Source organism: Camelus bactrianus, chromosome 19 (genome assembly GCF_048773025.1).
Source record: "Camelus bactrianus isolate YW-2024 breed Bactrian camel chromosome 19, ASM4877302v1, whole genome shotgun sequence".
In the NCBI taxonomy this organism is placed as follows: domain Eukaryota; kingdom Metazoa; phylum Chordata; class Mammalia; order Artiodactyla; family Camelidae; genus Camelus; species Camelus bactrianus.
Window position 1 is genome coordinate 18,974,566 of NC_133557.1, and position 27,836 is coordinate 19,002,401.

The 27,836-nt window shown below is 41.1% G+C and overlaps 1 protein-coding gene across 4 annotated transcripts; it reads left to right on the top strand.

The window, feature by feature from the left end:
- The first annotated feature begins 918 nt into the window (after positions 1-918).
- On the top strand, positions 919-27,755 carry IFT52 (intraflagellar transport 52). 4 transcript variants are annotated; one of them, XM_045519361.2, is made up of 14 exons: positions 919-1,073; positions 3,114-3,238; positions 3,892-3,979; positions 5,615-5,744; positions 6,037-6,112; positions 7,230-7,301; positions 10,641-10,767; positions 13,869-13,970; positions 14,915-14,983; positions 18,548-18,702; positions 22,620-22,707; positions 23,685-23,793; positions 25,730-25,875; positions 27,493-27,755. In XM_045519361.2, exons 1-14 carry the CDS (start codon positions 1,053-1,055, stop codon positions 27,538-27,540), a joined length of 1,356 nt encoding a protein of 451 aa, XP_045375317.1. In that variant the 5' UTR covers positions 919-1,052; the 3' UTR covers positions 27,541-27,755. The 4 variants fall into 4 exon arrangements, 3 of the variants coding, with proteins under 3 accessions (XP_045375317.1, XP_010957028.1, XP_045375318.1); XM_010958726.3 differs by having other exon boundaries at positions 13,884-13,970; XR_006726258.2 differs by lacking the exon at positions 27,493-27,755 and having other exon boundaries at positions 22,620-22,715; positions 25,730-25,876.
- The last annotated feature ends 81 nt before the right edge of the window (positions 27,756-27,836 follow it).

Below are 27,836 nucleotides of genomic sequence, written 5' to 3' on the forward strand. Positions count from 1 at the left end.
TAGACATAAGTCAAAAAGTCTCTGCTCTCATTGGTTTGAGGCAGCAGCATTGCACACATGGCCACACTCCCTTGGGGGAGGCACTGAGCGCCCCCTCGAGAAGGTGGCCTGTTTGTGATTACCGGCGTCTGGTTTCTCATTTTCACAGCGACTGCAGGGCAACCGGAACGTGGCGATGGTTCTTTCGCATAAACAGTTCCTTCTGCACGTCACCAGACCCTGCCTTAATGAACCATTCTTCTTTCACTTCTCTACTCAACAGGGACCCCTGTCTGCCCAGCCCCAGCCCTTCACAGCTCCCTTAAAGCAGTTCACATTTTTTACTTTTTGGTTGTATCTGACCAGGTCTAATTCCCCGCCTAGGGATGCTCACAGGGCGGGTCCACCGCCTCATCCCGGGCCTGGCACCGTGGCGCTCAGAGATGCGGGGCTAATCAAACAGAAAGATCTATCTCGTGTTCCCATTCTCACCACTAAACCTGCCCGCCCTCTTCCGCGAGGTTCTCCTCGGCCTTCCAGGGCACCGAAACCCTCCCAAGGCACGCCTCGAACCGCTCAGTCCTGCATTCCCATTGCTGCGACCCACCAGACAACATCGCAGCCGCAAGGCTCCGCCCTCCTCCGGGCCGCCGCTCTGCGCCTGCGCTCTTGGGATCGCGGCTGGGCCTTCTGCACTCCCCCTCGAAAGCCTTCACTGTTCTCCTCGCTCGAGGTGAAGCGAAGTTTGAGACCTTGGAGCCTCTAACTTTTATAATTATTAAATAAGACTTGATATTAAAGGATAAAATTAAGTGGGTTTATCTTTGGCCTAAAGTTAATCCACGCTCTATTTGGATTTACCCCTCATCCAAAATAATGGTACAGTCCTACATTAGCCCTGCCCCCCCCGCCCCCACCCATACTTCCTCCGTGACGCGGTAGGTGAACTTGCGTCATCACGTTGCCCCGGAAGTAGATCCACGCCCCGGTCCACGCCTTCTTAGCGCTCCTCTTGCGGTTGCTAAGCGGCCTTGGATACCTGGCCGCGGGATGCTGGGCGGCGTCAGGTGAAGATGGTGGTCAGTGGGCCTCAGGTAAGACAGACTTCGACTGGGGTGGGCCGACCGGGGCGTTGAGGCGGCCTGGGAGCTGGCGAGGGCCTCGCCTGACTGCCCTCGAGGCCTCTGGCCCTGTCGGGAAAAATCGAGGTCTGCTAGGATAAAGTAAAAGGAGGGCGCAGATATAGGCCCGGATCCCAGACCTCAGACTGCACTCGAATCTGAGTCGCCTCCAGCTGGAAGATTTTTAGTCATCCTGTTGACTGTGTAAAAATCATTAGACAAGAAACCGTAACTTAACATCCTAGTCTCATTCTCTTTTTCTAGGAATCTTGCTATTAGGAATCTGTCCTATGGTAAAAAACTATTAACGGCAGAAGTAGAAATGTGTAAATTTCAGGAGTATCTATGATGGCAAAAAATTGAAAAGTATAAAGGCGGCGATTGAACTTATTATGGCATAACCATGCAACCACTAACCTAATCAGAAGGCAGAGTACATTGTTGTATATACACACTGTGAAGATAAGCATGGGCCTGCATGGAATGGAACATGAACGGACAGAATCATGGGGGTATTTTTTTTAACCTGACAAAATGATTTTAAAGATCAACCTGAAGAAAATACCTGGGACCAACCTGGAAAATTCTAAAAATTAAGAGTAGTAAGAGGGATTAACTCTATCAGCACCACCAAATATTATAACATACATATTATAAAGCTATAGTACTTAAAGTAGTGTAAAACTGAGCTGTGACTTACAGACAGATAGAATATGTAGAGTTCATAATAAAATTTAATTTTTAGGGATTTATTGTATAGGCAAGGTGGTATTTTAAATCAGTATTGAAAAGATGGAATGGTTTCAGGTGGCTTCCTAGTAATTAAAAAAATAACAAATTAATTTTAAACAACAAAATAAATTCCAAATGGACTAAAATTTAAATCTTAAAAATTATGACATCATAAAACTACTAGAAGGAAGCATTGTCAGATGTATCTATAATCTTAGCATGGCAAAAACTCTTCTAAATATGTCACGCAATCTAGAAGCCGGAAAGGAAAAGATTTAATACTTTTGACTCTATAAAACTTAAAACATTCTGTATGGCCTGCAAAATTCAAACAAATTAAACCCAAAAAGCTACCAGTAGCTAAGTCTAAAAACAAAAAAACTTATGAAAATACTTGTGTCATGATCAGTTAAGAAAAATATTAAACTCAGTAGAAAATTGAGCAGACTATATGAACAAGAAAATTAGAAGATATACAAGTGGCTAATGTACACAGTGAAAGATGGCCATCTCACTAATTTCAAAGTGCAAATTAAAATAATAAAGGGTTTTTCTTATCTATCATATTAACAAAGATGAAAAAATTAAAAATAGATAGGATTGTATGGAAACAGAAATGTATTAGAGTTAGTGGAAGTAAAAATTAGTACAATTTTTTTGGAGGGCAATTCAACAGGTAGGAATCTATTCTACAGACATGCAAAGTACACAAAAATATCGTGTTCAAACATGATGTTTGTAGTACTTTACTAGCAAAAATTTGGGGGGAATAGCAGATATCAATCAGTATATGACTGGTTACATAAATTATGGTACATCTATAAAATGGAATGCTGTGCAGCCGTTTAAAAAGTGGTAGATCCATGTATAGTGACATGGAAAGATGTGAAAGATACAGGTTAGGTGAAAAAACTGTGTTGCAGAATAGTGTATGTGGTCCTATTTCATAAATAAAACTGTAAGTTTAACATATGTATAAAGAAATTTAGAAAACTATACCCCACATTTAACAGTAGTTAGCAGTGAGGAATCAGGTTGGATACATGGTTCCCCACATGGTAGGGTGGTGGCAGCCATGGAAGTGGGCTGGTGGGAAGGCTAGGGTTTGCCTGGGGTTTCTGCAGCTGTCATTTCACTCTCAGCCTTTGGGAATTGTAGGGAAATTGTAGGTTAATTGCAGCTGTATACCTTTTTTTAATCAATTAGAGGAAGTAGACTATTTTAGGGTTTTCCTTTTGGAATGTTGTTTCCCTTTTTCTGATCCCTTCTTTTTTCTATAAGGTAACCATGGAGAAAGAGCTTCGGAGCACCATTCTTTTCAATGCATACAAAAAGGAATTATTTACCACCAGCAATGGGTATAAATCCATGCAGAAAAGACTTCGGAGTAATTGGAAGATTCAGAGGTGACCATGTGTATTGTTTTCCCTTCTAAGTGATGGTAACAGCCTGCTGGTAACACTGAAAAGTCTTTATTTTCTTACATAAGATAGATTGTTTTGGTGAGTGGAGTTCCGTTTAAAGATCGTTCAGAGATAAATTATTATTAAAACATCTCTTTTGAAATTGGTAATTAGCATATTATTAAGTTGTCCCCAAATCACAAATCAAAAAAGTATTCTAATTATAAATATACAGGTTTTTAAGAGGTTAGAGACTTCCTCCATATTTTAACTTGGGTCAGTACTTCAGTTTAGGGAAAGGAAAGATGAGAGTAACTGTGTGTGTGTGCAGTTTTTCTTAATGGGTAAGGATATGTAATCATATAAGCTAATTGTAGGACCGATTGAATTAGTAATTCGAGGACTTCTTTATGCTCTAGTATGGTTTAATTTGGTCACCTTGGCTTATAGGTAGTATTTGACCAGTGGCTGATGACACTGGGGCAGGCCTATTAGAGGGGATCTCACTTTGGAAGAGAGGCTTGACCAGGTACCTCTAAATCTCTTCATCTCTGGGACTCTGTAGCCTCTGGTTCCATACAGTCTAGATGCTAAAATAGCTCGTAAATTGATTTAAATAATGGATCTAACACTTGCTTTTCAAATCATGTTTCTAGCTTAAAAGATGAAATCACATCTGAGAAGCTAATTGGGGTGAAACTGTGGATTACAGCTGGGCCAAGGGAAAAATTTACTGCAGCTGAGGTAAGAATTGTTCATAAAGAAGAAATGTAGTAAGAGAGTGAGGAGCATGGGCTCTGAAACCCTGGATTTAAAATCCTCCTTCACCACTTACTGTGTCGCCTTAAGGTGGTACTTTCATCTCTCTTCATCACAGAGTTGTGATGATTAACTGAGTTAATGCCTGTGAAGTGCCAGACACATAGTGCAGGCTAGTTAAATATTAGCCATACTTCTTTGCCATTTTTTTTCTTTAAAAATAGGAAAATTCCAGTTAAAATTAAACTTTTTTATTCTATTTCATGGATAGACAGTTATTCCAAGCATAAATAACAAGTGTTAGCAAAGATGTGGAAAAATTGGAACCCATGTGTACTTCTGGTGGAAAGGTAGATGGTACAACCACTATGGAAAACAGTACAGCGGTTCCTTAGAAAATTAAAAATAGAAATTTATATGCTTTAGCAATCCAACTTTTGGATATATAATTCCAAAAGAATTGAAAGCAGGATCTCAAAAAAGAGGAATTTGTTCATCGCAGCATTATTCACAGTAGCCAAAAGGTGGAAGCAACCCAGATGTCCACTAGCAGAGGAGTGGATAAACAAAATGTGGTCTATACATGCAATGAATTATTATTCAATCTTTTTTTTTTTTATGGAGGTACTGGGAATTGAACCCAGGACCTTGTGCATGTTAAGCATGCGCTCTACTGCTGAATTACCCACCCCCTCAAGCTGCCTCAGTCTTAAGTAGGCAGTTCTGATGCTTGCTACAATATGGATGAAAATTGAGGACATCATAAGTGAAATAAGCCAGTTACAAAAAGATAAATGCTGTATGATACCATTTATATCATGTACCTAGAGTAGTCATATTCATGGAGAGAAAGTTAGACAGTTGGTTGCCAGGAGCTCGGGGGAGGAGGGAAATGGGTAGTTTTTTTTTAATGGATATGAAATTTAGTTTTGCAACTTGAAGAGTTCTGTAGAATCACTATGAACAGGACAGCCTATTGTGTGGAGTCCAGAATCTGTGAAATTCTGTCTCATTTGTGAGCAGACCCCCTTGGAAATGTTAATTGTTGCACTATACTTTCTATATTTAGGGGGTTGGAGGAGTGAAAAGAATCCAGGTTGTATGCAAGAGCAAGAGGGTCGTGCATAGCAGAGCTGGTCTGGGCCAGTGGTTTCCAAAGTGGGGTGCATGTGATGACCCACTGGGTGCCAGAAGGAAATTATATTTATTCTTCGTATTTCTTTATCCTTAAAAATTTCCTTTGAGGAGTATGTTTTATAACTATATAAATATACACACTTTATATACATATTGGAGTGCACATTCGAATTTTTTTCTAATGGTGTCTGATTGGAGAAGACCTATGAGCTTCCTTTAACTAATAGTTTTCCACTTTTGTCTGTTGTCTAGATAGCTTGGAAAATGGCATTTCAGTTTGAGTATTTTAGAGCTTTATGCTTAAAGACAAGCATGGAAATCCTATGTAGAGAGTAAATTTTATATTATCTTAAATACATTTATATTTAAGTGCCTTTATAGTTTTGAAGTGTTTCTTTTTCAGCTATTTAAGGTCTTATTCATTATTATTTTGCACAGAAGTCTTTTGTACATATTTATAGGTTGTTTTTTTCCTTTGCATAGTTTGAAGTCCTGAAGAAATACCTTGATGGTGGTGGAGATATCCTTGTGATGCTAGGAGAGGGTGGGGAATCCAGATTTGACACCAATATTAACTTTCTCCTAGAAGAATATGGAATCATGGTTAATAATGGTAATTATTATAATTACTTTAATAGAAGCAGTGATTTCCTATTTATTATTCATACTGTAGCCCTCTGGCCTAATAGTACAATTGGAAAAGCCCTGGGCTGTGAGGGTGCATGGTTCAGCATTCTGGCCTGACCAGCAGTCTGAATTTTCTGATTCTAGGCTTCTTCCATTTATAAAATGAGAGGGACTGGAGTATAGTTCCAGGTTTCCTTTCAGGTCAAAATTTGTATGTATCTATAATATCTAACTTACTTCTGATCTAAGATATATCTTCCTTTCTTTTCCCCTTAAAGATGCTGTGGTTAGAAATGTGTATTATAAGTATTTCCATCCTAAAGAAGCTCTTGTCTCCAATGGAGTCTTGAATAGGTAAGCATGGAAAGCAGAAATGACTTCGCGAATGACTCTCATCTTTCCTGCAAGAATCTTCCCTTCTCTCTTCTCACACATTCTTTTCTTTGGCCCCTTTTCCTTTCTCGCCTTTCTGTTTTATTTTATTACATCATAGCTTATTTTATTATAATACTTCTCATCCATCAGATTATGTTCCTCCCATCTTTTGAAACCTTACTCCACATCAACTTTAGGTCAGTTAGAATACATTCAGTTGCAAGTAACAGAAAACCCTATTCAAATGGGATTAAATAATAAAGAGACTTTGTTGATTCATGTAACTGAAAACCCGAGAAATACGGCAGACTTTGGATATAGATTGACTGAAAGATTCATAATCTCATCAGGGCTCCAGTTCCATTTCTCTGCAGTTCTCTTGGCTCTGTTCTCCTCTGTGTGTGGGCTGAATAGTTTTGACAGTTCCCAAATTTGTATCCTCATGTGATACCATTTAGGGCAAGAGCACATGCCTTGGTCCCAGCTTTCCCAGAAATAATAGAACTGACATTTGCTCTGTTTGAGCTGGCCTACACCACCTGCCCATCACGCCTGGTCACTGTGGCAGAGGGCATAGAGTGCCATGATGGCACAGCTGGGTCATATTATTCTCCACCCCTGGAGCCCGGGATAAAGTCAGTTTTTTCTCACCCACTGGATCCTAAAACATAAATTAGGGGCTTTGAGAAAGTGGGAAATGAATGCCTGAGGGAGCAACGTCAGGTGCCCTCTGGGAGCTTTTCCCTATATTCACAGCGGTTCATTCCACACTTGAACTTGCTATATGCCAGGCACTCTGCTGGGTCTGAAGATACAGAGTCTAGAACACAGGCCTAGAGGTATAAGTCTAGTAAGTCTATGGACCCTTCCCTCAGGACTCAAGAAAGAGCAACTGATTCTTACATTTTAATGTTACTTTTATAGGCTTCCCGAAAGAGGTGTAGGTGTATAGGTGTACCTTTATTTAATTTTTAAGAATTGTATTTTGAACAAGTCTGCATAGTTCTTGTGTCTAGTTCATACTTAACTGTTAATGAAAGGATTGTGAAATTTCTAAATTTTTTTGTTTACTGGATTTTTAATTTTTGTCTTCAAGGGAAATCAGCCGAGCTGCAGGGAAGGCCGTACCTGGAATCATTGATGAAGAGAGCAGTGGAAACAATGCCCAGTGAGTGTGTTTTCTGAGGCCACCTGAAAAGAATGTATTTGTCATTTTGAAGAGTTTTCTTTTTCAAAATGAAGAGTTTTCATTTCTTATTACAAAAGTAATTCTCACCAGAAAACCAATTTGAATGGTTCAAAAGGAAGAAAACAGAAATTCTCCAGTGTAACTCCATGCCTCTCTCCCCAAAGATGATCTTTCTTAACAGTATTTAGACATTTTATTTTTTTTAATTTATAAAATAAAGATAGGTACCTTATTCTTTTAATGACTGAGTTAAGTTGGATATGTCCTAATTTAACCAATCTCCTATTATTGAACACTTAGGTCATTTATAATATTTCGCTTTAATAATGCCACCTAACGTTTATTGAGCATTTACTATGTCACAGGCAGGTTTTATTACCTCATTTAATCCTCACAACAACCTGTAAGTTTATTGATGAGATAACAGGTTAGTTTTCAAGCTCACTTGACTAGTAGTAAGTGTCAGACCTGAGTTTCAAACCTCAGTCTGCTCCAGGGCGTATCTGTTATATAAACAGTTTTGTATTTGTTATTGTAAATAACAAAGCACAAAGTGATCATCTTTGTACATACAACTCTTGTGCACTTATGCTAATATCTTAGTAAGCCAGATTCTTAGCATTCAGATGTCTAGGTCAGAGGTCTTCTAAGTGATGCATTGCCACGTTGCCCTCCAGGCATTTGTAACATTTACAGTCCCTATGAACACGCCCCTTCTTCCTCTCTCGCCAGCATGGAATACTCTATTGAAAATGGTACCACTTTATTTTAACTTTCAGTTCTTTGATTATTAGTGAGTGGGGTGACCTTTAAAGTCTGTTGGCTGATGATGTTTCTTCTGTGAATTTCCTGCTTACTGCTTTTTGCTATTTTTCTATTGATGGTTTGTCTTTTTTTTATTCATTTATAAGACCTCCATGTGTTGCAAATATTTTTTCTGGTTTACCTTTTTACTTTGGGGTATTATGCCCCATAGAAGTTGAATGTTTTTATATAATTAAAGCCTATTACAAAGTTCTAGTAATTAAAATAATGTGGTATTAATGCAGAAATAGTGAAAAATAAATTTAAAAAATTAGAATCAGACCCAGAATATATATAGAAGATAGGGGTTATTAGTTTGTAGTAAAAGTGACATTTCAAATTATTGGGGAATGGATAGCATAATTTTGGCTAACCGTTTGGAAAAATGGTTTCATTTTTATGCCACAAAATACATTACAGATGAATTAAAATTTTAAATATTAAAAATGAAACCATGAAAGGACTAAAAAAACTATAGATGGGTATTTTATAATCTTAGGGTAAGAAAGACCTTCTTAGTATGAAACCAAGGTAAAGTCATAAAGGAGAAAAATATATAACAACATATATCATAAGTTAACATTTTTGACATTCAAGAAATCACAATCTAATTCTTGGTAAATAAATGAAAGAACTGTGGACTTGGAATTAGAAGGATTTAGAAGTTCCTGATTTCATGTCTCACTTTCAGGGTGACCCAGGGCAAAGTAATTGTTACCTTTGGTTGCTCTATCTGTGTAATGGGAACAATATTAATCTCACAAACTTGTTGAGAAACTCCAATGAGGCAATACTTGTGGAACTGCTCTGTAAGGTGTAAGGCATTGCTGTTGAATTATTGCTTCCTGGTAGTTGTAGTGAAGGGCAAATGGCTGGTTGTTTGTTTTCTGGGTTATCCCGGAAGCAGCAGTGTCTTGGGAGGCTTTGAGGTGTGGATAAACAGTCCTGTTTTGTGCTTTGAAGTATCTTGACCTGTTGGAGTCTCAGGCTCTCATTTAGCCTCATTTTTTATCATGTCCCCTTTTCCTTCTCTCACTCTGCTGTAGCCATACTGATTTTGTTTGAATTCCTTAAGTACGCTAAGCTCGTTCTCACCTTTGGATCTTTACATTCCTGTTCCTCTTTCAGGAATACGCTTTCCCAAACTTTCCACCCAGCTAATCTTACTCATTCACAGGTGGTTAGGAAAAGTCTTGTATTTGTTTTGGGCATGGGTGTTTTTAGGGGTGGGTGTTTAGCCTTATGCTTAATGTCAGTCTGATTGATTTCTTAATAATAATAAAATAAACAGAGGAGTGTAAATACTAGCTGACAACTTTCATTATATAACTCAAGTGTTCATTCTCCCTTCCTTCCTAAGAATTACCTCCCTTGAGTGCACTGGAGAGAGTGTGGGGAAGGATGTGCCCTGATATCCACAGAACTATTTCTCCCACTTACCGTCTCTTCCTCCTTGACAACTGCTCATTTCTTTCTGCTCTTGCCCTAGAAATCATGGGCTGAAGCCCCGCTTACTGGGGTACTCCTGGGCTAGGGGTGGAAAGGGGAGAGTGGGGAACGTGGGGCAGGCATCACTTCTCAACCACAATGTGACACCAAGTCATACGGGTGGATGAGACTTTACTGAAGGAACGGGGGAACTAACAGTGGAAGGAAATAATTTAAAACTTAAGCTAAAAAGAATTGTCTCATGGTCTAAGAGCAAGGAAAATTAAAATCTTTATAGGAAATTCTTCATGGGTGCTCTCTCTGCCCATCCCCCCAGTCTTCTAATTTTATGCTTTGTTTTTAAGATTCTTGTTTCTCTGCTTTCTGAGGACACTTCCTTCAAACAGCTACTTTTCAGAGCTACATCTTTCTTTCAGTAAAACTGTTCCCTCGTGCAGGGATTGGCTTCATCCTAGGGTCTGCAACCCACCTTTACCTGCCTCCATCCCACACCCTTTCCGGAAGTATATTGCCCCATGTCAAGCTGTGTCACTCTAGATACTCAAAAGTCTTGGCTAGGACAGTGGAAAGTAGAGGAAGGACTCCAAGGCAGGTCTGTGTGGAAGTGTCCAGTGTCGGATAAATATATGCTGCTCTTCATGTAAGCACTCAGCCACTAACTGGCCCTTCTAATGACAGATACTCATTCTTGGAGGTAACACCAGTCAAATCTGTAAGGCAGAGGAAACTAGCTCCCTCTAAGACGTTGTTACATAGAGCAGGCTCATGTGTAGCGTTTGTTCAGTTCTTAGATGAGGCCCCTCTTCCTCCTCCTCCATAGGGGCTACTTTAGTTCTTCCAGTTACAGTCATTTATAGGTATGATTGTAAATTGTTAATTTAGATTCATATTTCTTAAAATGCTTTATTAAACTTGTAGCTAGAGTTATACTAATTTTTTGAGTTAACATACCATAGCTTATAGTAGATTTTGTGTTTGATTGTGAATTGCTCAAGAAACACTGAGATTGTCCTTAAAATTTTTTCACTTTTAAAAAGACTGGAATGCTTCTTTAATTTCTTACAGGGCTCTCACCTTCGTCTATCCTTTTGGTGCCACATTGAGTGTCATGAAGCCAGCAGTGGCTGTTCTGTCCACAGGCTCTGTCTGTTTCCCGCTTAACAGACCCATCCTGGCTTTCTATCACTCGAAGGTACAGCCTTTCTTAGATATGGGTGGATATGTTATTTTTATTATTGAAATAGTAAAAACGACTTTACTATTTCTGTAGTGGTTTCATATATTTTCTCATTGGTCTTCACAACAGTCCTGTGAGGTAGTATTTCAACTATCTGCATTTTACTTATGGGGAAAGAGTGGATTGCCCAGTAATTGATGGAGTCAAGACCTGTACCCAGCTCTTATTCTAACATGAGGCTATCTATAGTATAACTGTCTCTGACTACGAGCTCTTACCCTCAGTGTAAGGAAATCCATTCAAGGAAAGGTTGAGTTAACAAAATGCATGGAATTGTGCAGCTAGTATTTTAGTTTATCGCAGGAAAACATATCAGAAGACTACTTGTCTGGTTCTCATCCTGGAGACCCCACAACATGTGGGAACAGGTGTTCCCAAAGGACACAGCCCTCCTCATCATCACCCCACATATCCACTGCCTTTTAATTCATGTTGGCTGAATTCACCTTCACCTGTCTACCAAGACTTAGAATTCACCACTGACCTCCCAGTTTTTCTCCAGAGACCTAGATGTCTCTTGCTCCTCATGATCCTGTTTTTCTTTGTGGGACCTACGTATTACTTTTCCCTCTCATATTTATAAGCTCTGACATCATTTTATTAGAAGTAAATAAACGTCTATGCTGTGTTTGAAAGATGATATTTATACGAAATTCATGTATCTATTACGGTAGTTAGTCTCTCCTAAACAGTTGGAAATACTGTTTTAAAATTAAAGAGTTGTTGAATGATTCAAGATGTGGAAATAATTGGGTGAAATGTCAGTTTGTAGGCACAAAAGTAATGCGACACCATCTGAAAGGGGCCTCTAGAGTATAATACTGGAATTATAATTACTTGATTTTTCAACTGTGCACAGAGATTTTACCTGGCTTAATCAGTGGATTTTGATGGAGCATCTGTTGGGTACAGAATTCTGTGCTAAGTGTGGTGGTTCTTCTAGAACTCTTGAGAGTATTGTCTGCTCATTACCTGGCTATTTAAAGCCCATTTTCTCCTCCTAATAGGCTTTTGGTCCTGCCTTATAAACAGTTTTTCAGAGAGGTTGTTGCCTGTCACTCTTGTTTATAAGAGACCAAGCAGTGATCCCATAGAGGAGGCCGCTCTCTGTCAGGAACCCATGAAAGGGCCAGGCTGGCACTAGGAGTTCTACATCCTTGCCCAGGGCCATTGCCTTCACTGAGCTTTATCATGAGCCTTTCTAGGTCTTTGGTTTGCTGGGATAGACTCAACATTGAAGGTGCAGAGTGGTTGTTGAGTAGACATACTCTTATTTAATTGAAACAAATTATAGACAAATGCTGGAATAAGAAGCTGAAGACAATGGTGAAATCTCAGTCAGGACAGAACAGAAGGACTAAAAGAGGATCTATAATCTATTTGAAATAAATGAGATGGGGAAAAGGAAATACAGCTGACCCTTGAATGATGCAGGGATGAGGGTACCGATCTCCTGTGCAGTCGAAGATGGTGTGTAACACACAGTCGGGCCTCCGTATATGCAGTTCTGCACCTGCACATTTAACCAGCTGCAGATCATGTGGTCCTGGAGTATGTACTATTGAAAAAGTTTTCTTATAAGTGGAACTGTGCAGGTCAAACCTCTGCTGTTCAAAGATCAACTGCATTTTAAGGAAAAAAACAGAAGTCTAACTGGGAGTAGAAGTATAGGTATTTACCTACCTACAAGGTTTCAAATCGCAGCCCAGTTCATCCAGTCCCTTCCCTGGTCTTTCTGTAGAGTTCCACCAGGTTCACTTCCTGTTCTCAGTAACTGATCTGTTTGCAGTGGCTATGGTATACTAGTCCTGTTATTTTTCCTCTGAAGCGTTTGCTTTTCAGGTGGGACAAGTCAGTTTGGTTTGTAAATTTTATTTATGGACTTTGTGTATTTGTATCTCTTAACATCTCTGGCTTAGATGTCATTCTTTCCCGGTGCCAGTATGACTGTGCCTGTTCCCTGTATGTGTTGTTGCTAGAAAAATCTGATTTCATTTTGTATTTTTAATATTGCATTGTTTTCCTCATTACAAAAATAATATATGCTCATTATAGAAAAATTTTAAAATACAAAAATGGAGGAAAAAAGAATGCCACCCATTTTCACTGCTGTGAGGCAGCCCAGGCTGGTGATTTGATCATTTTCTCCCACTTTCGCTTGTGCCTCGTTTTTGTTTATTTGCTTCATAGGCTTTAAGCTCTGATAACTGTACAATTTGATGGTATACATTTTTTTTAATCTAATGTTGTGATAGAAGCATTCTTGCACATTGCTGAAAACCCTTTCTAATATATAATTTAACAACTGGAGGAGGTTCCATTATTCTTAACCATTTTCCTATAGTTGAACATTTGGATTTATTTCTAATCTTTTGTGTTTGTGACTATAAAATTGTGCAGAGTTTTTGGTATATTTCTGCAACTGCTTTCTTGCATATGTTGACAGTTTCAGGAACAGTATGTAAAAGAACTTAACTAAAACTTGACCAACATTAATAGTCATTTTTTCCTTATTTATTAATCTGATAGGAAAATACTTTGTTTTTGTTTGTTTGTTTCAACCAAAGTCCATAGTTTACATTAGGGTTTACTCTTAATGTTTTGCATTCTATGGGTTTTGACAAATGCATAATGACTTGTAGCCACTATAGTATCATACAGAATAATTTTATTGCCCTAAAAATCCCTTGTGCTCCATCTATTCATACCTCCCTCTGTCATTCTCCCCAAACCCCTGGAAATGACCATCTTTTTATTGTTTCTGATGCTGTGCCTGGAAAATACTTTGTTTTGATTTTTCTAAATTGCTAATACTGACTAACAATGGGAAAATACTGTTGAACCAATTCACATTGCTTTTTGTTAAAGTCAAATAGAAGTGTCTAAATTGAGAGGCAGGTTGGAATATAGTTGTTATCATAGTTTATATTTCTAGACTGTTAAAATACTCATGAATTGGCACTTCTTAGTATATGAGACATTTGCTCACATGATTCTGATGAGTTTGGAGACTAGGATACATGTGGCACATTTTGGTATCTGAATTTCTTACGCAGCTTTGTCACCAACAGAACCAAGGTGGGAAACTGGCAGTGCTTGGTTCCTGTCACATGTTCAGTGACCAATATTTGGATAAAGAAGAAAATGGCAAAATCATGGTAAGCTCTTCTTTTTTATCATACTAATGAATATTGTTTGTGATTTTCATGTCTTTTAAAAAAATACTGCTGCATTTATCTATTCATTTAAAACCAGCTATTCAGAGCCCATTATATGCCAGGCACTAAGGATACAAAGTTGAGTCAGGTGTAGTCTCTGCCCTGAAAAAGCCTGTAGTACATTGAAGAGCGAGCATGAGAGACACAGAAGTAAATCCAGAAGGATGCGGCGAGCGTTTGTAAGCGTGCCACCTTGGGGTGGGAACTACCCTGGAGAAGTGGGGAGGAGCGAGCCCAACTAGGGTCTCATATATAAAGCCGAAGATCTTAAACTTTCTTCAGAAAGCCTCAGGGAGCCCTTGTAGAGTGTCCAGCAGCCTTGGGCACAGTCAGATCTGTGTTTTAGGAAAACTCCGTCAGTTGTCTGGAAAATGGGAGGGAGAGATCAACCTGGAGCCAGTTAGGAGGCTGGTAGAGTCAGCCATGCAAGAAGTGACAGTGACCTGAATAGAGGCAGTGAAGGTGTGAGTGCGGGGAGGGGCTGGCCAGCACGAGTGGGATGTAGGAGGGTTATGATAGGACACATTCTGGGGGGAGCTAGATATATTCTACTTTTTAAGTTCCGACTGTCATCAGCACATTAAGCAGGGGTTGTTTCAGGACTGTGAATAAATTTTAATAAATTCTGGCTTGTGCTTAGAGAGGTTAGAGTGCCCTAAGATAAATTATAAATTTTCTGTGAGAAAAAGGGCACTAGGGTGAGGAAAACTTTTAAGTTTTCATGTGATTTCACCAAGAGAGACAGATGGCTATTCTTTTTCCAATCACTGGTGTAGTCTCTTTCCCTTAATCATGTTTTCTTGGTTGATTTAATTCTCTAGTCCTACCCTCAGCTTTCTCAAATAACCAAGTGTCTAATTTTGTGTTTATTTTTTAAAATCCAGGATGTTGTTTTCCAGTGGCTCACGACAGGAGACATCCACCTAAACCAGATTGATGCTGAGGACCCAGAGGTAGGAGGTTGTGAATCATTAAAAAACTTTGAAATGAAAAGTGGGTCCAAGTTCTCAGCACCACTTCTGCCAGTTCCAGGGGAATATCTATCTTTTACTTTATTTGTAAGACAGATGGAAAGAAGTGATGCTCTTTAGGGAGATGAAGGCCACGTTGTAAAAAATAACAAATCAATAAATTACATAATTTGTTACAGTATTCAATGGGACAGGAACCTCTGTAGATGTAATAATTGGAATTTAATATATGCTCTCTGGCCCAAACTTTCAAAATCAGTACCTGTAGAGAAATATGTTTTTCAAAAATATGTAAGATATAAAAATAATTTTATCATGAAGAAACAAAGATCACCAGAATTTGTTTTAAACTATAATTTCGTTGCCTTTAGGAAAAACCATCCTAAAGACATTGTGATAATAGTTATCAGAGAAGGGATAATGGTGAGACCAGCACTGGAATGGGAACCAGTAACTATATTCTAGGTCCTGTTTCATCACCAGTCCTGGGACCTTAAGCAGTTTATTTCGGATCTTTTTTTGTCTTAGTTTTCTCATCTGTGAAGTGGGGGTGCTAATATACCTGTGTTCTCTGTCTCACAGAATAGCTGTGAGGCCTAAATTAGATGTAAATGTACTTATTAAACTAAAAGGTGTAAAACGTGCTGTATATCTAGCAAGATTTTTTTAAATTCTTGTATTATATACCAGGCACTGTGTCCACATAAATCATCTTCTTTAAACCTCATGACAGCCCCAGAAGGTAGATGGTCTTATTCTTGTTTTATAGAGGAGGAAACCAAATTCTGCAAGATTGCAGCTTGCTCAAAGAGCAAGAAATTGCAGGGCCAGGACCCATAACCCAGCTCTCCTGATTCAAAGTCTGCTCATTCTACAGTTACTTCTCAGTTTCTTAAACTCTGAAATGTCAGGATAATAATTTCTTGGCTGTAGACAGCAGGAGGTGGTCAAGAGGTGATCAGAAATGGCTGTCCACTGACTACTGCCCTCGACTGGAAAGCCCTATGTCTAAAATATCCCCTTATGTGGAAACATTAAGAGTGTGGCTGTTTAGCTTAAATTCCTCCTGAAAAGTGATGTAAGCCCCCAAAATGAAAGAACTGGGGTACAGCTAGGAATACACTTTTCAGCTCTCACAGGACCCAACTCTGAGTGGATGGCATCTTTGGCAGCTGCCAAGCTGAGTTAGTGTTGTGGGTCAAGGGAAGCAGCACTAAGATGCTGCATCTGCTTCTGTTCTGTGTGGCCACCTTGCTTCTGCTAAGTGTCTGTCATTCCTGTTTTCTAGTTGAAGAAGTTGAAGTAAGAAAATTCTTCAAGGTGCCTGCTTAGATTTAATACCTGGCCATGCCATTATCAACGCCTATTTCAGGCTGATTCTGGAGCCTGTGCCTTTTCTGCTGCCCTGTTGTTCACTCTCTTAATACACGTGACGCTGGGCTGGTTCTGAAGGGAAGCATCAGTAGAAAGCCAGAGGAGGGGGATGTTGTTAAGACCTTTCTCTAAGACCATGCAGTTTTGTGTATCTTCCAGATGTGAGACCTGGTGAAAACTGTCCTTTGTATTGCAAGGCTTTGGAAAGTAAAATACTGGATCCAGGAACATTTCACAGTAAGAAATTCCAAAAATCTGAACTGCCTAACTATGGTTTCAGATTAAATCTTGTTAGGTTGGAATGGGTTTCAAACCCAGAAATAGATCAGTTTCAAATGATAGTTAATAAAATAAAATGATAGCTTGATAAAGGGCTGAAGGAATTTATGTAACAAGTTTTAACCTCAGCATTTGCTAAGAAGTCATGAAAACCAGTGGTTCTGGTAGCACTCTTTTAATGTTTCTGTCTGGATGTCTAAGGCCTTGTTAGTTGTCTGAACTAGGATTTTGTAGCAGGCTTCTGTGCAGAGCCGAGAATCAGCCGCAGGACCTTTGGGATTGCTGGCCTGTTACTGATCTCCATGCCACGTCCCAGGTGTGTGTCCTGCCCCAGTCAGGGCCCTTGCTACTGCTCTCACCTCCATCCCTGTCCTATTAGAGGGTTTAAGCCTCTGCAGCAGCCAGATAGTGCCAGGAAGGGCATCTGTTTGTTGATCCTTCTGCCTTGTTTCTTGTCTGAAAAAGAGTTTGAGGACTGGGGAAGTTTTTGACCCTTGGGATATAAAAAGAAGTGAGCCTGCTTGTCTGGACTTATTTCTGTAATGCTTAGGTGTCTTCTCAAGTGCTAGTGCCGGAGAATGTGCACGTTGTAGGTGACTTCAGAGGACCAGTTTTTAAAACGAGCACCAAGTTGGCCTTGTTGGAAGTCAAGCCTAAATGAGTTCAAAGGGAGATTAGGAATAAACAAGCCTCTTGTTGCCAGCATGCGTTCATTTAAATTTAAATTTATTGCTGGACTAGGTAGTGCATTCACATAGTTTGGAATTCAGAACCCTGCACAATGAAGTCTTCCTTCTGTCTTTGCCCAGCTGCTTGTCTCCCTAGTGACAACAATCTTAGCAGTCTCTCTTTTGTTCTTCCAGAGATGTTTTATACATAGATAAGCAAATTTGTGTGTGTGTGTGCGTGTGCTCTCCTTCCCCGTTTTACTTAAAACGGCGCTGTGTATGCACACTGTCTAGCACCTTACTTTTCAAAATTACCAAATATGTCTTGGAGGTTTTTCCATATTTATACAAAAAGAGCTTTCTTTTGACTGTTTTTGTTTTGTTTGTTTTATTTTTTGAAAGCTGTATTTTCCATTTCTTCTTACTGTAGTACATTTAACCAGCCTCCTAACAATAGGCATTTAGGTTTTCCCTGTCTTTTGCTGTTACCAGAGTGTCATCATCAAGCTCTTGTCATCATTAAGCACATGACATAATTAAGGGCGCCTCAGCAGTGCTGGAGGCATGTCCTCAGTTAGATGAGAGGGGCTGGAGTCTGGTGTCTGAGGAGGGGTTGTCTGTTCTGGGGTCACAGGCGGTTTGTACACAGGACAGAAGAGAAAGCACTGTGTGCAGCCCAGGTGCTGGTGGCTGGAGAGAGGATAGAAAGGACAGAGGTTGAAATGGGAGATGGAGACTTCCTTTTATGATTGCTTCTGTTTTCTCACTGAAGTAAAAAAATAAGGTCATCACCTAAAATTAAGAAAGGGAAAATCATTTTAGATGGTTGAAGTGACGGAAGGAAGGTGTTGCTGAGGAGAATAGGAGAAGGGAATGAACTTGAGAATTTAGCTGATGGCTGAGCACCCAAGATCAATGATCATGAGATAAAAAGGAGGCCAGTCAGCAGGGTTGTGCATTTCTCTGGCCATGTTCAGCTGTGTGCACACTGGTATGAGTAATTGCAGAACTGGATTTTGCCAGTGTTCAGGTTTAGCCAGGTGACCTCTGTCCTTCTTTCCTCCCAAAGTGGCTTATTTAAGATTTAGTTGTCAGTGATCGTGCATAGTGAAATCTCTTGGCAAGAGAGTAGAAATATTGCAGATTTAGACCTGAGTCGTCAGAGACCAGGCAGAGTAAATTCTTGCCCCTGATCTGCTGAAAGGAACCCTCTTGTGGCTTTCAGATTTCCGACTACATGATGCTGCCTGACATGGCCACTCTGTCCGAGCGGCTGCGAGTGTGTCTCCAGGAGGGCGATGAGAACCCGCGGGACTTCACCACCCTCTTCGACCTGTCCATTTACCAGCTGGACACCACTTCCCTCCCCAAGGTCATCAAGTCAGTACCACAGTTCTCTGCTGCTCTGCATTCCATTCTGAGTGTTCGGTCTGAAAACACGAGCCTGGGGATGGGAGTTAGGGTTACAGCAAGTGTGGTGTGCAAAACATGTTCTCAGCTCTGTGATGAGGTTGGCTGAGATCGCTGGGAGACTGGGGTGGGGGCTTGATGCAGAGAAAACCGCCAAGAGTTATCAGCCCCTGCTGTGTTCCAGGTTCTGTATCAGGCATATGGAGGAGCCAACTTGTCCTGGTTTGCCCGGGACTTTCCTGGTCTTAGCACAGAGCATCCCATATCCCAGAAACTGACTCAGTAAATCAAGACGGTTAGTCACCCTATAAGCACTCCAAATTGTTCCTTCATTTAATACTTTCAGTAGTCCTCTGAGTTACCTGCTTCATTTGGTACTTTCAGTAGCCCTCTGAGTTACCTATCCTCTGAGCTGAGGAAACTGAGGCTTAGAGAGGGTAGGGATTCTTCCAAGGTGGGAGCAGGGATTTCAAGCCAGGCCTGAGTGACTTTCAAGCTGGTGCTTGACCCTATTTCGTTGCCTGCTTTGTTATTGTTTTCCATCCCTAATGACAGGCACAGGGACTAACATTTTTGAGCATCTTTGGTCTGGCACAGGATGTACATCTGGATAAATCAAAGGCTGAAGGTGCAGCTACAGACGATTGTCTAACTTCCTGCCTCTGTACTTGTGTTCAGGGTCAGCAAGTACTTATAGAGCTCAGACTGTGCCAACAAGCACTGTAGCTAAAGTGTATGGTCTTTGGAGGAGCCATACAGAGGAGACAGACAAAAGCTGTGACGCGAAGTTATTATACTAATGCTAAATGTGGAAAAATAAAACTGGACGCCATGGGCATAATGAAGAAAGAGAATTCAGTTCTGACTGGGGTGAGTGGGGAAGGCTTTATGAAAGAGGGGTCCTTGTGGCCAGGCATTGATTATTTCAACAAACATTTCTTGGTGACTTGTGTCTGCTTGGCACTCTGCTGGGAGCTGCACTTTAAGGGGTGAGAGGAAATTTCAGGAGATAGTTGGGGCACTGGGAGAGAGCACTCTGCAGTGAGGTCCTTCATGAGCAAAGACAAGGTGAGTCCAGGCAAGGAAGTTTATTCCTAATTGCCCTTTGAACTGCATTTAGCTTTGACTTCTAACAAGTACCGTGTTAAGTTTTTTTAATGTATGTTGCTTTGTCATGTGATAATCATAATGCAGTTATTATCCCCTTTTTACATATGAGGACATTGAAGCACAGAGAAGTTAAGTGACTTGCCTAAGGTCACACAGTTAGTTTTCAGTGGGGCCTGAATTTGAATCCAGCCAATCTTAACTCTGAACCTGGGGAGAAATTATCTGGAGATTTGTTACCATAGGAGGTCACAGTGTTTCTAAAAAGCAGAACAGCACTGATGCCCCAGAGCTGCCAGGGCATCTCTGTTATCCACTCACCACCTGCAGCCTGCAGGTGACAGCCAGGTCATAAATCCTGGCTGCATGTTTGGCTCTTTGTTTGCCTGGTTTTGATCTCTGTTCTCCTTCTCATGCAGGGCTTTTCTTAGAATAACAAAAGCTTCATCAGGCTGCTCCACTAACTCCTGCCAGTCCAAACAGCTTCTGCCATTTTGGCTGCTTCATTCCTGATGTGGTAACAGGCCATTAAGACCCCTCCTCAGTGTTGAATGAGGGACTGATTGGAACTCTGTATGATTTTAGTGTCAGCAGAGTCAAGCAGCAGATGTTTTAGAGGCTCTTTTGGTTGTATTTGTCTTTCATACCACAGCAAAGGGCAGGAGTTTCTGGCTTACAGTTTCTGTATGGTGCTTTTGAGTAGTGTTATTTGCATGTAACATCTTTTGAATGCAATTTCTCTTTTTGACTGAAAATTCCATTAGTCTTTAAATATTTATGTCAACTGTAGGGTATTGCTCTAAAGTACCTTCATTTGTCCATCTAGTACTTCTTAATGCCTGTGGGACTTGAGGTGGAGACAAATGGTGTGGCGTCCCTGCCCTCAGAGTTCATGGTGGGTTTAGGAGTGAGACACCAGTGGTGAAAATGCAATGCTGAAGTTCAGGCCGGGGTATGTTGGCATATGTAGCAGCCCCATTCACAGATTTGTGTATAGTCATGACAGTCATTCTCCCCCTCTTCCTATACTGATCGTCTTTCTGAACTAGGTTTGGCTTAGTTTTAAGATTAGCCGTTTCCCACCCCCACCAAGTACATGTTGACTACTGGTAGGAGGAAGATTTGGGCAGGTGGTGAGCTGAGTAGAGAAAGGGAAGAGTTAATGGCATTTGTTTTATTATTAACATAGGCCTTCAGCACAGTCAGCTCTGTCTAGGGACAGAAAACAGAATCTCATGGTTGGAACGACCAAGGGCAGGACTCGGCAACAGGGTTCTTCATGTATGGGTAGTAGGACCTCTAGCTTAGAACTGCCTCTAACGTCATTCTGCCTTCTGGGTGGACTGAGTCGTGGGGCTTCTGGTTGGCAGGGATTGGCCAGGTCTGAGTTCTGATCTTGCCTTTGTTGCTTCCTAACCATGTGACCTTGAGAAGCTGCTTCATCTCTATACCTCTGTTTCCTGTTCCATAAAAGATTACACCCACTTCTCAGGGTTGTTTTGAGGATTAAATGGAATAAGTACCTAGCACAAGGTCAGGCACAGCGTGTGGCATGCGGCAGATACTCAAGAAAAGACTTCTCTCTCTGTGGGGATCTTCTCATTGCTGGGAAAGATGCTCTCCACACACCTGAGAAATGTAGAGGGGGTGACAGTGGTAAGGTCAGCTACCTGCTCTTCTGTAGTCACAGACCTCTCTCCTTTCTGAAAGCACCCGTACGTGGAAGGAGGCATGAATTTTGTCCACACCTCTTGGCATTTGCTTATTCAGATGCATTTTGAAAGGCCACCGTTGTGTGTACAATTTAAATTGAGTGAGTGTATTTTAATTTGCCTCATTCCCAGAGGAGGTCAGCCACCTTGCACAATTCTGTACAATAATGCAAAAAAGGTCAAATGAATATTTGAGAGAAGGGAGGCAAAGGGGAAGCCACAATAAAAAAAAATACCATGGGGGGAGGTCAGCAGTAGACTGGAAACTTGTTGCTACTGCTCTCCCTCCGTCGCAGCCACTCCGGCTGCCCTGCTGTTCTGTGCAAGTGCCTGGCACTCCTTTCCCTGTTCTCCTTGCTCTTGCCTCTGGCTGAGACACTTCTAAGGATGACTGCATGGCCTGTCCCTCCCTTCACTCAGGGCTGCTTGGACAAGCCATACTTCCTGCCCCTTCCCAGTCTCCGTCCCCCTCTCCTGATCCGCTTTTCTTTGTAATGCCTATTCATAGCTGGCGTCTTGGCTTTAGTTTATCATGTGCCTCTATTCCGCTGGAATATAAGTTCCACGAGGGCCTGCCTTGGACTCTTTTTTTCCCCTGCTACTGTACTCCCAGTAGATAAAGCTGCCTGGTACATAGTAGGTGTTCAGCGAATATTTGTGGAGTGAATGAGCACACAGCAGTGCCTAATCCTCCTGATCTGCACAGTTGCCAGAAGCTTACTTCAAATTTGACTCGTCTCTTGATGGTGAAAACAAATAAGGAAACACAGTGAGTTACAAGGTTCCCAGTGTCCAGTGGGTAAACATTAAAAGTCTGTTTAGGAGAAGCCTGATACGAAACTTGAAAGAACCTTTCCTTTCTGTTCTCAATAAAGTCACTCTGTCTGATACAGGAGAGAAGATTCTTGAAAGGATCACTGCATTCCATATAACAACTTTTTTGTGTGTGTTTCTGCCAAAGGGCTGAACCTCCTGACTTGGTGGAGAAGAGCACCATGTGATCAGTTCAATGTGCTTTGCCCCAGTGTCTCGTCTTGATTCCTTCCTTTTATCTTCTTGTTAACACAGGGCTCATGAACAGCTGAACGTGAAACATGAACCTCTCCAGCTCATCCAACCTCAATTTGAGACGCCGCTGCCAGCCCTTCAACCAGCGGTGAGTAGGTATGCAGGGGACAGCCCACTGCAGGGCCCTGCCACTTGCCCTTCCCTGGCCAGCTGGCCCCTCGTATGTAGGTCTCCATGTCTCTCTGGCTCTACACATGCACAGAGACCAAACCTGTTAGTTTTTTGTAGGAACTTGCATTTGGTGTCATTCCCAACTGAGAAATCAAGGTCATGGACCTTCCTGGCTGTTAAATACTCCCCATCTTCTGGGGTTGGAGGGCAGATATGAGAACTCCTCAGGGAAAAGGATGAAGAGCTTTGTGCTAGAAAACTTTGAGCTTTCTAGGCAGCAGGCACTCAGATTTATAGCACAGTTCTAACAGCCCTCGTGTGTCTAGAGGTTATTTTTCCACATCCCAGTCCAGCATGAACTCCACTGCCTTCCAAATTGTCTTATCCCACCACATTCCTAGAATGTTATGAGCCAGTTGGCTTCATCTTGGTAGCTTGAAGCTGGCCATGGTGAAAGTATTTACAAGACAAAATGACAAATGCTACAGATCAGGCCTTTTGTTTTGAGTGATAGTCAAACATTTATCAGCACACCACTGGTTCATTCCTGCGAATTCTGGCTCTAAGTTCAGCACTTTCTACATTAACCCACAGCTGTTTCCCCAATTTCTTCCCTAAAGAACTCATGATTAGATGAGAAACAACTTGTACAATCAAATGTTCAACACTAATAAACCTAATAAGCCCCAAGCTCTGTGTCCTTGCACGAGTTAATGGGCACTGGTACGTCAGCTTGGTCAGGTCAGTGGTCTGGTTAGAGCCGGTTCCACTGAGTTGCTTATAATGGACTGTTGTCTTGTTTGCTGTGGTCTAATGGGTCAGGGCAGGAGATGCTGGCGCTGGGTGGTTCATCCCAGGGAAGGGCTGAGTTGGCCTCTCATACTCCTTTCGTCTCATCACTGTTAGTTATGGCTTTGGATATGCTCTTTCATGAAAGACCTTATTGCCTTTTAGGTTTTCCCTCCGAGTTTCAGGGAATTACCACCTCCTCCGCTAGAGCTGTTTGATTTAGATGAGACATTCTCCTCTGAGAAGGCTCGGCTTGCTCAGATTACCAATAAGTGTGAGTCTTGTTTGTTTCCTTTTGTGAGTTTTATTGTGAATTTCTGAGATTAGCTGTGAGACAAAGCTTAGAGATTGTTTAGGAAGAACAAAATGTGAATGGGCATATAAAATTAGTTTTTATTTCATGTAAATGATGTTGATTATTTCTCTAGAGGCCAGTTAGCTCAGTGAGTTAGAACATGATGCCAAGCAGAAGCCAAGGTCTCAGCCTTAATTCCTGTGGGTGTTTAGTTCTGACCTATTGAGTGACTCTAGGATGAATTCTGACCTTGGCTTCCAGTTATCAAATCTAGGCCTTTGGTCATAGGAGCAGTTGAGTAAGAAAATTCAGTCACAGCCAATAAAATTACAGAAACTTCACATTGGAAGGGATCCTAGAGTCATATGTGCCCACCCTGAGCTGTGGATGAGGAAATGAGGCCCCAGGCCACTTGGATGCATGGTGAGTGGTGCTCCTGACTTTTAGTCCAATACCTCTCCTGTCAAGCCCTGTCTCACACAGCAGGTGGGCCTGCACATGTGTGCTCAGACACAGAACATTAACTATACGTTTTGAGGCAGTGATCCCACTCCTGGGAAACTAATCTAAGGAGTTGGTAAATGAAGGTACACAAATGATTACTACATTATTTAAAAAATAAAATACAATTGGGAATAGTCTTAATGTTCACTAGCAGGGGAACAGTAGTAAATTGTACCACGTTCAATCAGTGGGACAATACATAGTCACTGTAAAAGAGATTTACAAGCCCAGGGAGTGACACTGATACAATTTAAGCAAGATTCCTTAATGAAGAAGACATGATATAAAACTCTACTTACAGTAGGATCCCAACTATGGGAGTATCTGTATGATCTGTCTGTGTTCAAGGACTGGAAAGGAATATGCAAAAATGAAAATGGTTCAGTATAAGACACCTTTACTGCATCTCTTTTCTGTGCTAGGCATTGTGGTAGGTGCTGTCCAATCAGAAATTAGCAAGATCCAATAATTAGTCCAGTAGGAATAATAGACCTGTGAGGGACCAGATGCTTTGACCTAGCATTTCTGTTTCTAGCAATTTATCCTTCAGAAATCCTTGTAGAAATACAAAACAAAAAAAGATTAGCTACAGAGGTATTAATCATCGCATTCAAAAAATTGGCATCAGTCTAATGGTCCATCAATAGGATTGGTTAAAAAATATATCAAAGTGGAATATTATACATCTGTTAAAAGATGTGGAGCATAAGCTTTGACATGGAATGTCCGTGTTCTGTCGATAAATGATGAAGGCAACTTACACAACTATTGTAGTTTGATCCCATTTTTTACACATGTAAATATGTAGGCATACATGGCAGTAATTACCCTAAGTGGTGGTGGTGGGGATAGAGCTGGGGTGAGAGATCATAGCTATGATAACTATAAAAACGCAAATCAGAGGGGAAACAAAAAGAAATGACAATGTTATGTTGGAAAGGCAGTAATGGCTGTCCATCCTTGATACAGGCCTGGGGTGGTGTCACAGAGATACGCTATTGGTGGAATTGTGGGTGATATTTTTTATTTTTTCTTCATTTCCTATAATAAATGCTATTTAAAACACCCACATGTCCTTCTCATAATGGTCCTTGTGGCATTCGGAGAATGGTAATTTAATTTCCTACTGGTTTTTCCTGTTCTTTGTAACGTAGGAGTGTGGGATCTGGGAGTAGGCGAGCCAGAACCAGTCCAGCCTTATTCTCACTAGGTGTCACACTTTTGTCCTAACTTACAAAAGCAGCACACAGAGATCTCTACAGTTTGTCATTGTTTAAGTCCCTTAGTCACGTTACCCTAGGGAGAGGTGGGTGATCTTGAGACAACTCAACAGGGGTACCTCAACCACAAAAGTCTGTAGTTGGGAAAGGGCAGAGTTAAGGGTGAATCTAACTGCCCTCACTGTGCTTAGGTACTGAAGAAGACCTGGAATTCTACGTCAGGAAGTGTGGTGACATTCTTGGTGTCACCAGTAAACTACCAAAGGACCAGCAAGATGCCAAACATATCCTTGAGCACATCTTCTTCCAGGTGGTGGAGTTCAAGAAATTGAACCAGGTATAGCATCTGGAAGGCCCAGTGAAGTGGGAGCCCTTCGGATGGTGGTATCATCCAGAAACTGGACTTCTTGTGTTTAATGCCATTCATTCATTCTGCAAGTATTTTGGTATCTATTGGTGAACAAAACAGATAACAGTCCCTGCATTTATGGAGGGATTTAGCTGGAGGAGACTGTAAACAACAAACAATACATAAGTAAATCACAGGATATTCTAGGGGATGATAAATGCTATGGTAGAGAAAAGTAGAGCAGGGTGAGAGGGAAGTGTGGTGAAGGTGGCAGTGTGGATATTCAGAATAGGCTCCACTGGAGCAAAGACTTGAAGGCATTGAGGGATTTGGGGACTAGTGTCCGACAGAGGGAAGACCCATGCGGAGTCCCTAAGGCTGGGCTCTGCCAGGCATGTTTGAGGGACAGCAGTGATGCCTGTGTGGCTGGAGAGGACTGAGCTAAGGGTGGAGCAGTACAGGACGTAAGGTCAGCACCTTATATTAAGGATCATTTTGCCCTAGACTGAGGTCCAGGAGCTTAAAATTTTGCCTGGCCTTCATTTTGTCTATCCCTGGACAGGATTTCTAAAATTAAAAGCCCAACCGCTATTGTTAAAGGGGCATTCATTTATATACTACTGATGGGAGAATAAGTTAGTCCGACTTTTCTGGAGCTATTTTTTGTAATATCGTTCAGAAGCCTGAAAAATATATATACCTTTGACCCAGCAATTCTAATCCTCAAAATTTGTCTTGAGAATATAATACTGAATGTGTGTAGATTTACAGTCAAAATGCTCAGTGCAGCATTGTTTTAATGGAAGAAAAGTCTTCATCAGTGGGGAACTGGTTAAGTACCTAGGGTGTATCCTGTAAGATTAAGAATGTTTAGAAGAATGTTTAAGGACTTGGGAGGACATTTATGATACAGTAAATGGGGTGAGGTGGGAGGAAGGGCTATAAAACAGTATAAAGAGGGAGAGTCCGTTTTTCTTTAATATATGTACGTTATGCTGAGTAGAAAGACTAATTAGGATCTGAGCCACTACTGGCAGGGGGCTGGATCTGCTGGGTATTCATAGTATACACCTCACTTGTGCTTATGGTGCTAGATGTCGGGGCTACAGCAGTGAACGGGATGAATGCAGTCCTTGCTGTCTGCCTCTGAGCTCCGTGCAGTGGGGGAGACAGGAGTATACGGGCGAGGACGGTGCTCTGAGATAAATGCCAGGAAGGGAACTCAGGGGCAAAGTACTGATATACTTGCTCAGCACTGAAATACGGGATGGGGCTCAGGTAGATTCCCACCAGTACTTACCTGGGTGGCAAGGCAAGGAATGGCCCCCAAAGCCAAGGTAAGAAGTTTTGTGTGGTCTTTGCATCAGTATCTCCAACTGTGTTTGCTTCCCACTCATCATGAGGGGTGGTGGGCTGTGGTCAGAGCCCTGTCCTGATCATGAAAATTTGATTCTTGGTCTGGATTTAGCCTTAAAGCCAGAGATTACCTGTGTGTCCCAATTAAAGAGGATTTAGACTCTCTAATCAAAGCCAAAACAACAAAGAATTCACATTTCAGGCTTTGTACTGAAACACTAAAATTCTATGTCTTATTCCCTCATCCAGGAACATGATATTGATACAAGTGAAACGGCATTCCAGAACAACTTATGAGGACCAAGCCTCTTGAAGCATTTTCTGCCTCCTGATTCTCTCTGTAAACTTTTTGAATTACTCCTTTTCAAAATTGTCTATACAGTTTTTCCTCTGTGAGCTGTGGAAGGTCCGTGCATCTTCTGTAGTGCCCGGAGAGGGATAACGTTTCTAACTTACAAGATCCTTATGTAAGATATGTTCCATTTTTTAAATTAAATCTGTTTGAATCTGTACTTTTATAATTTATGAATCAGTCTTTCATTGAAGTCTTTTCTTTTGACTCCAGTTCTAGATGTGAGTCTCTTTTATCAAAA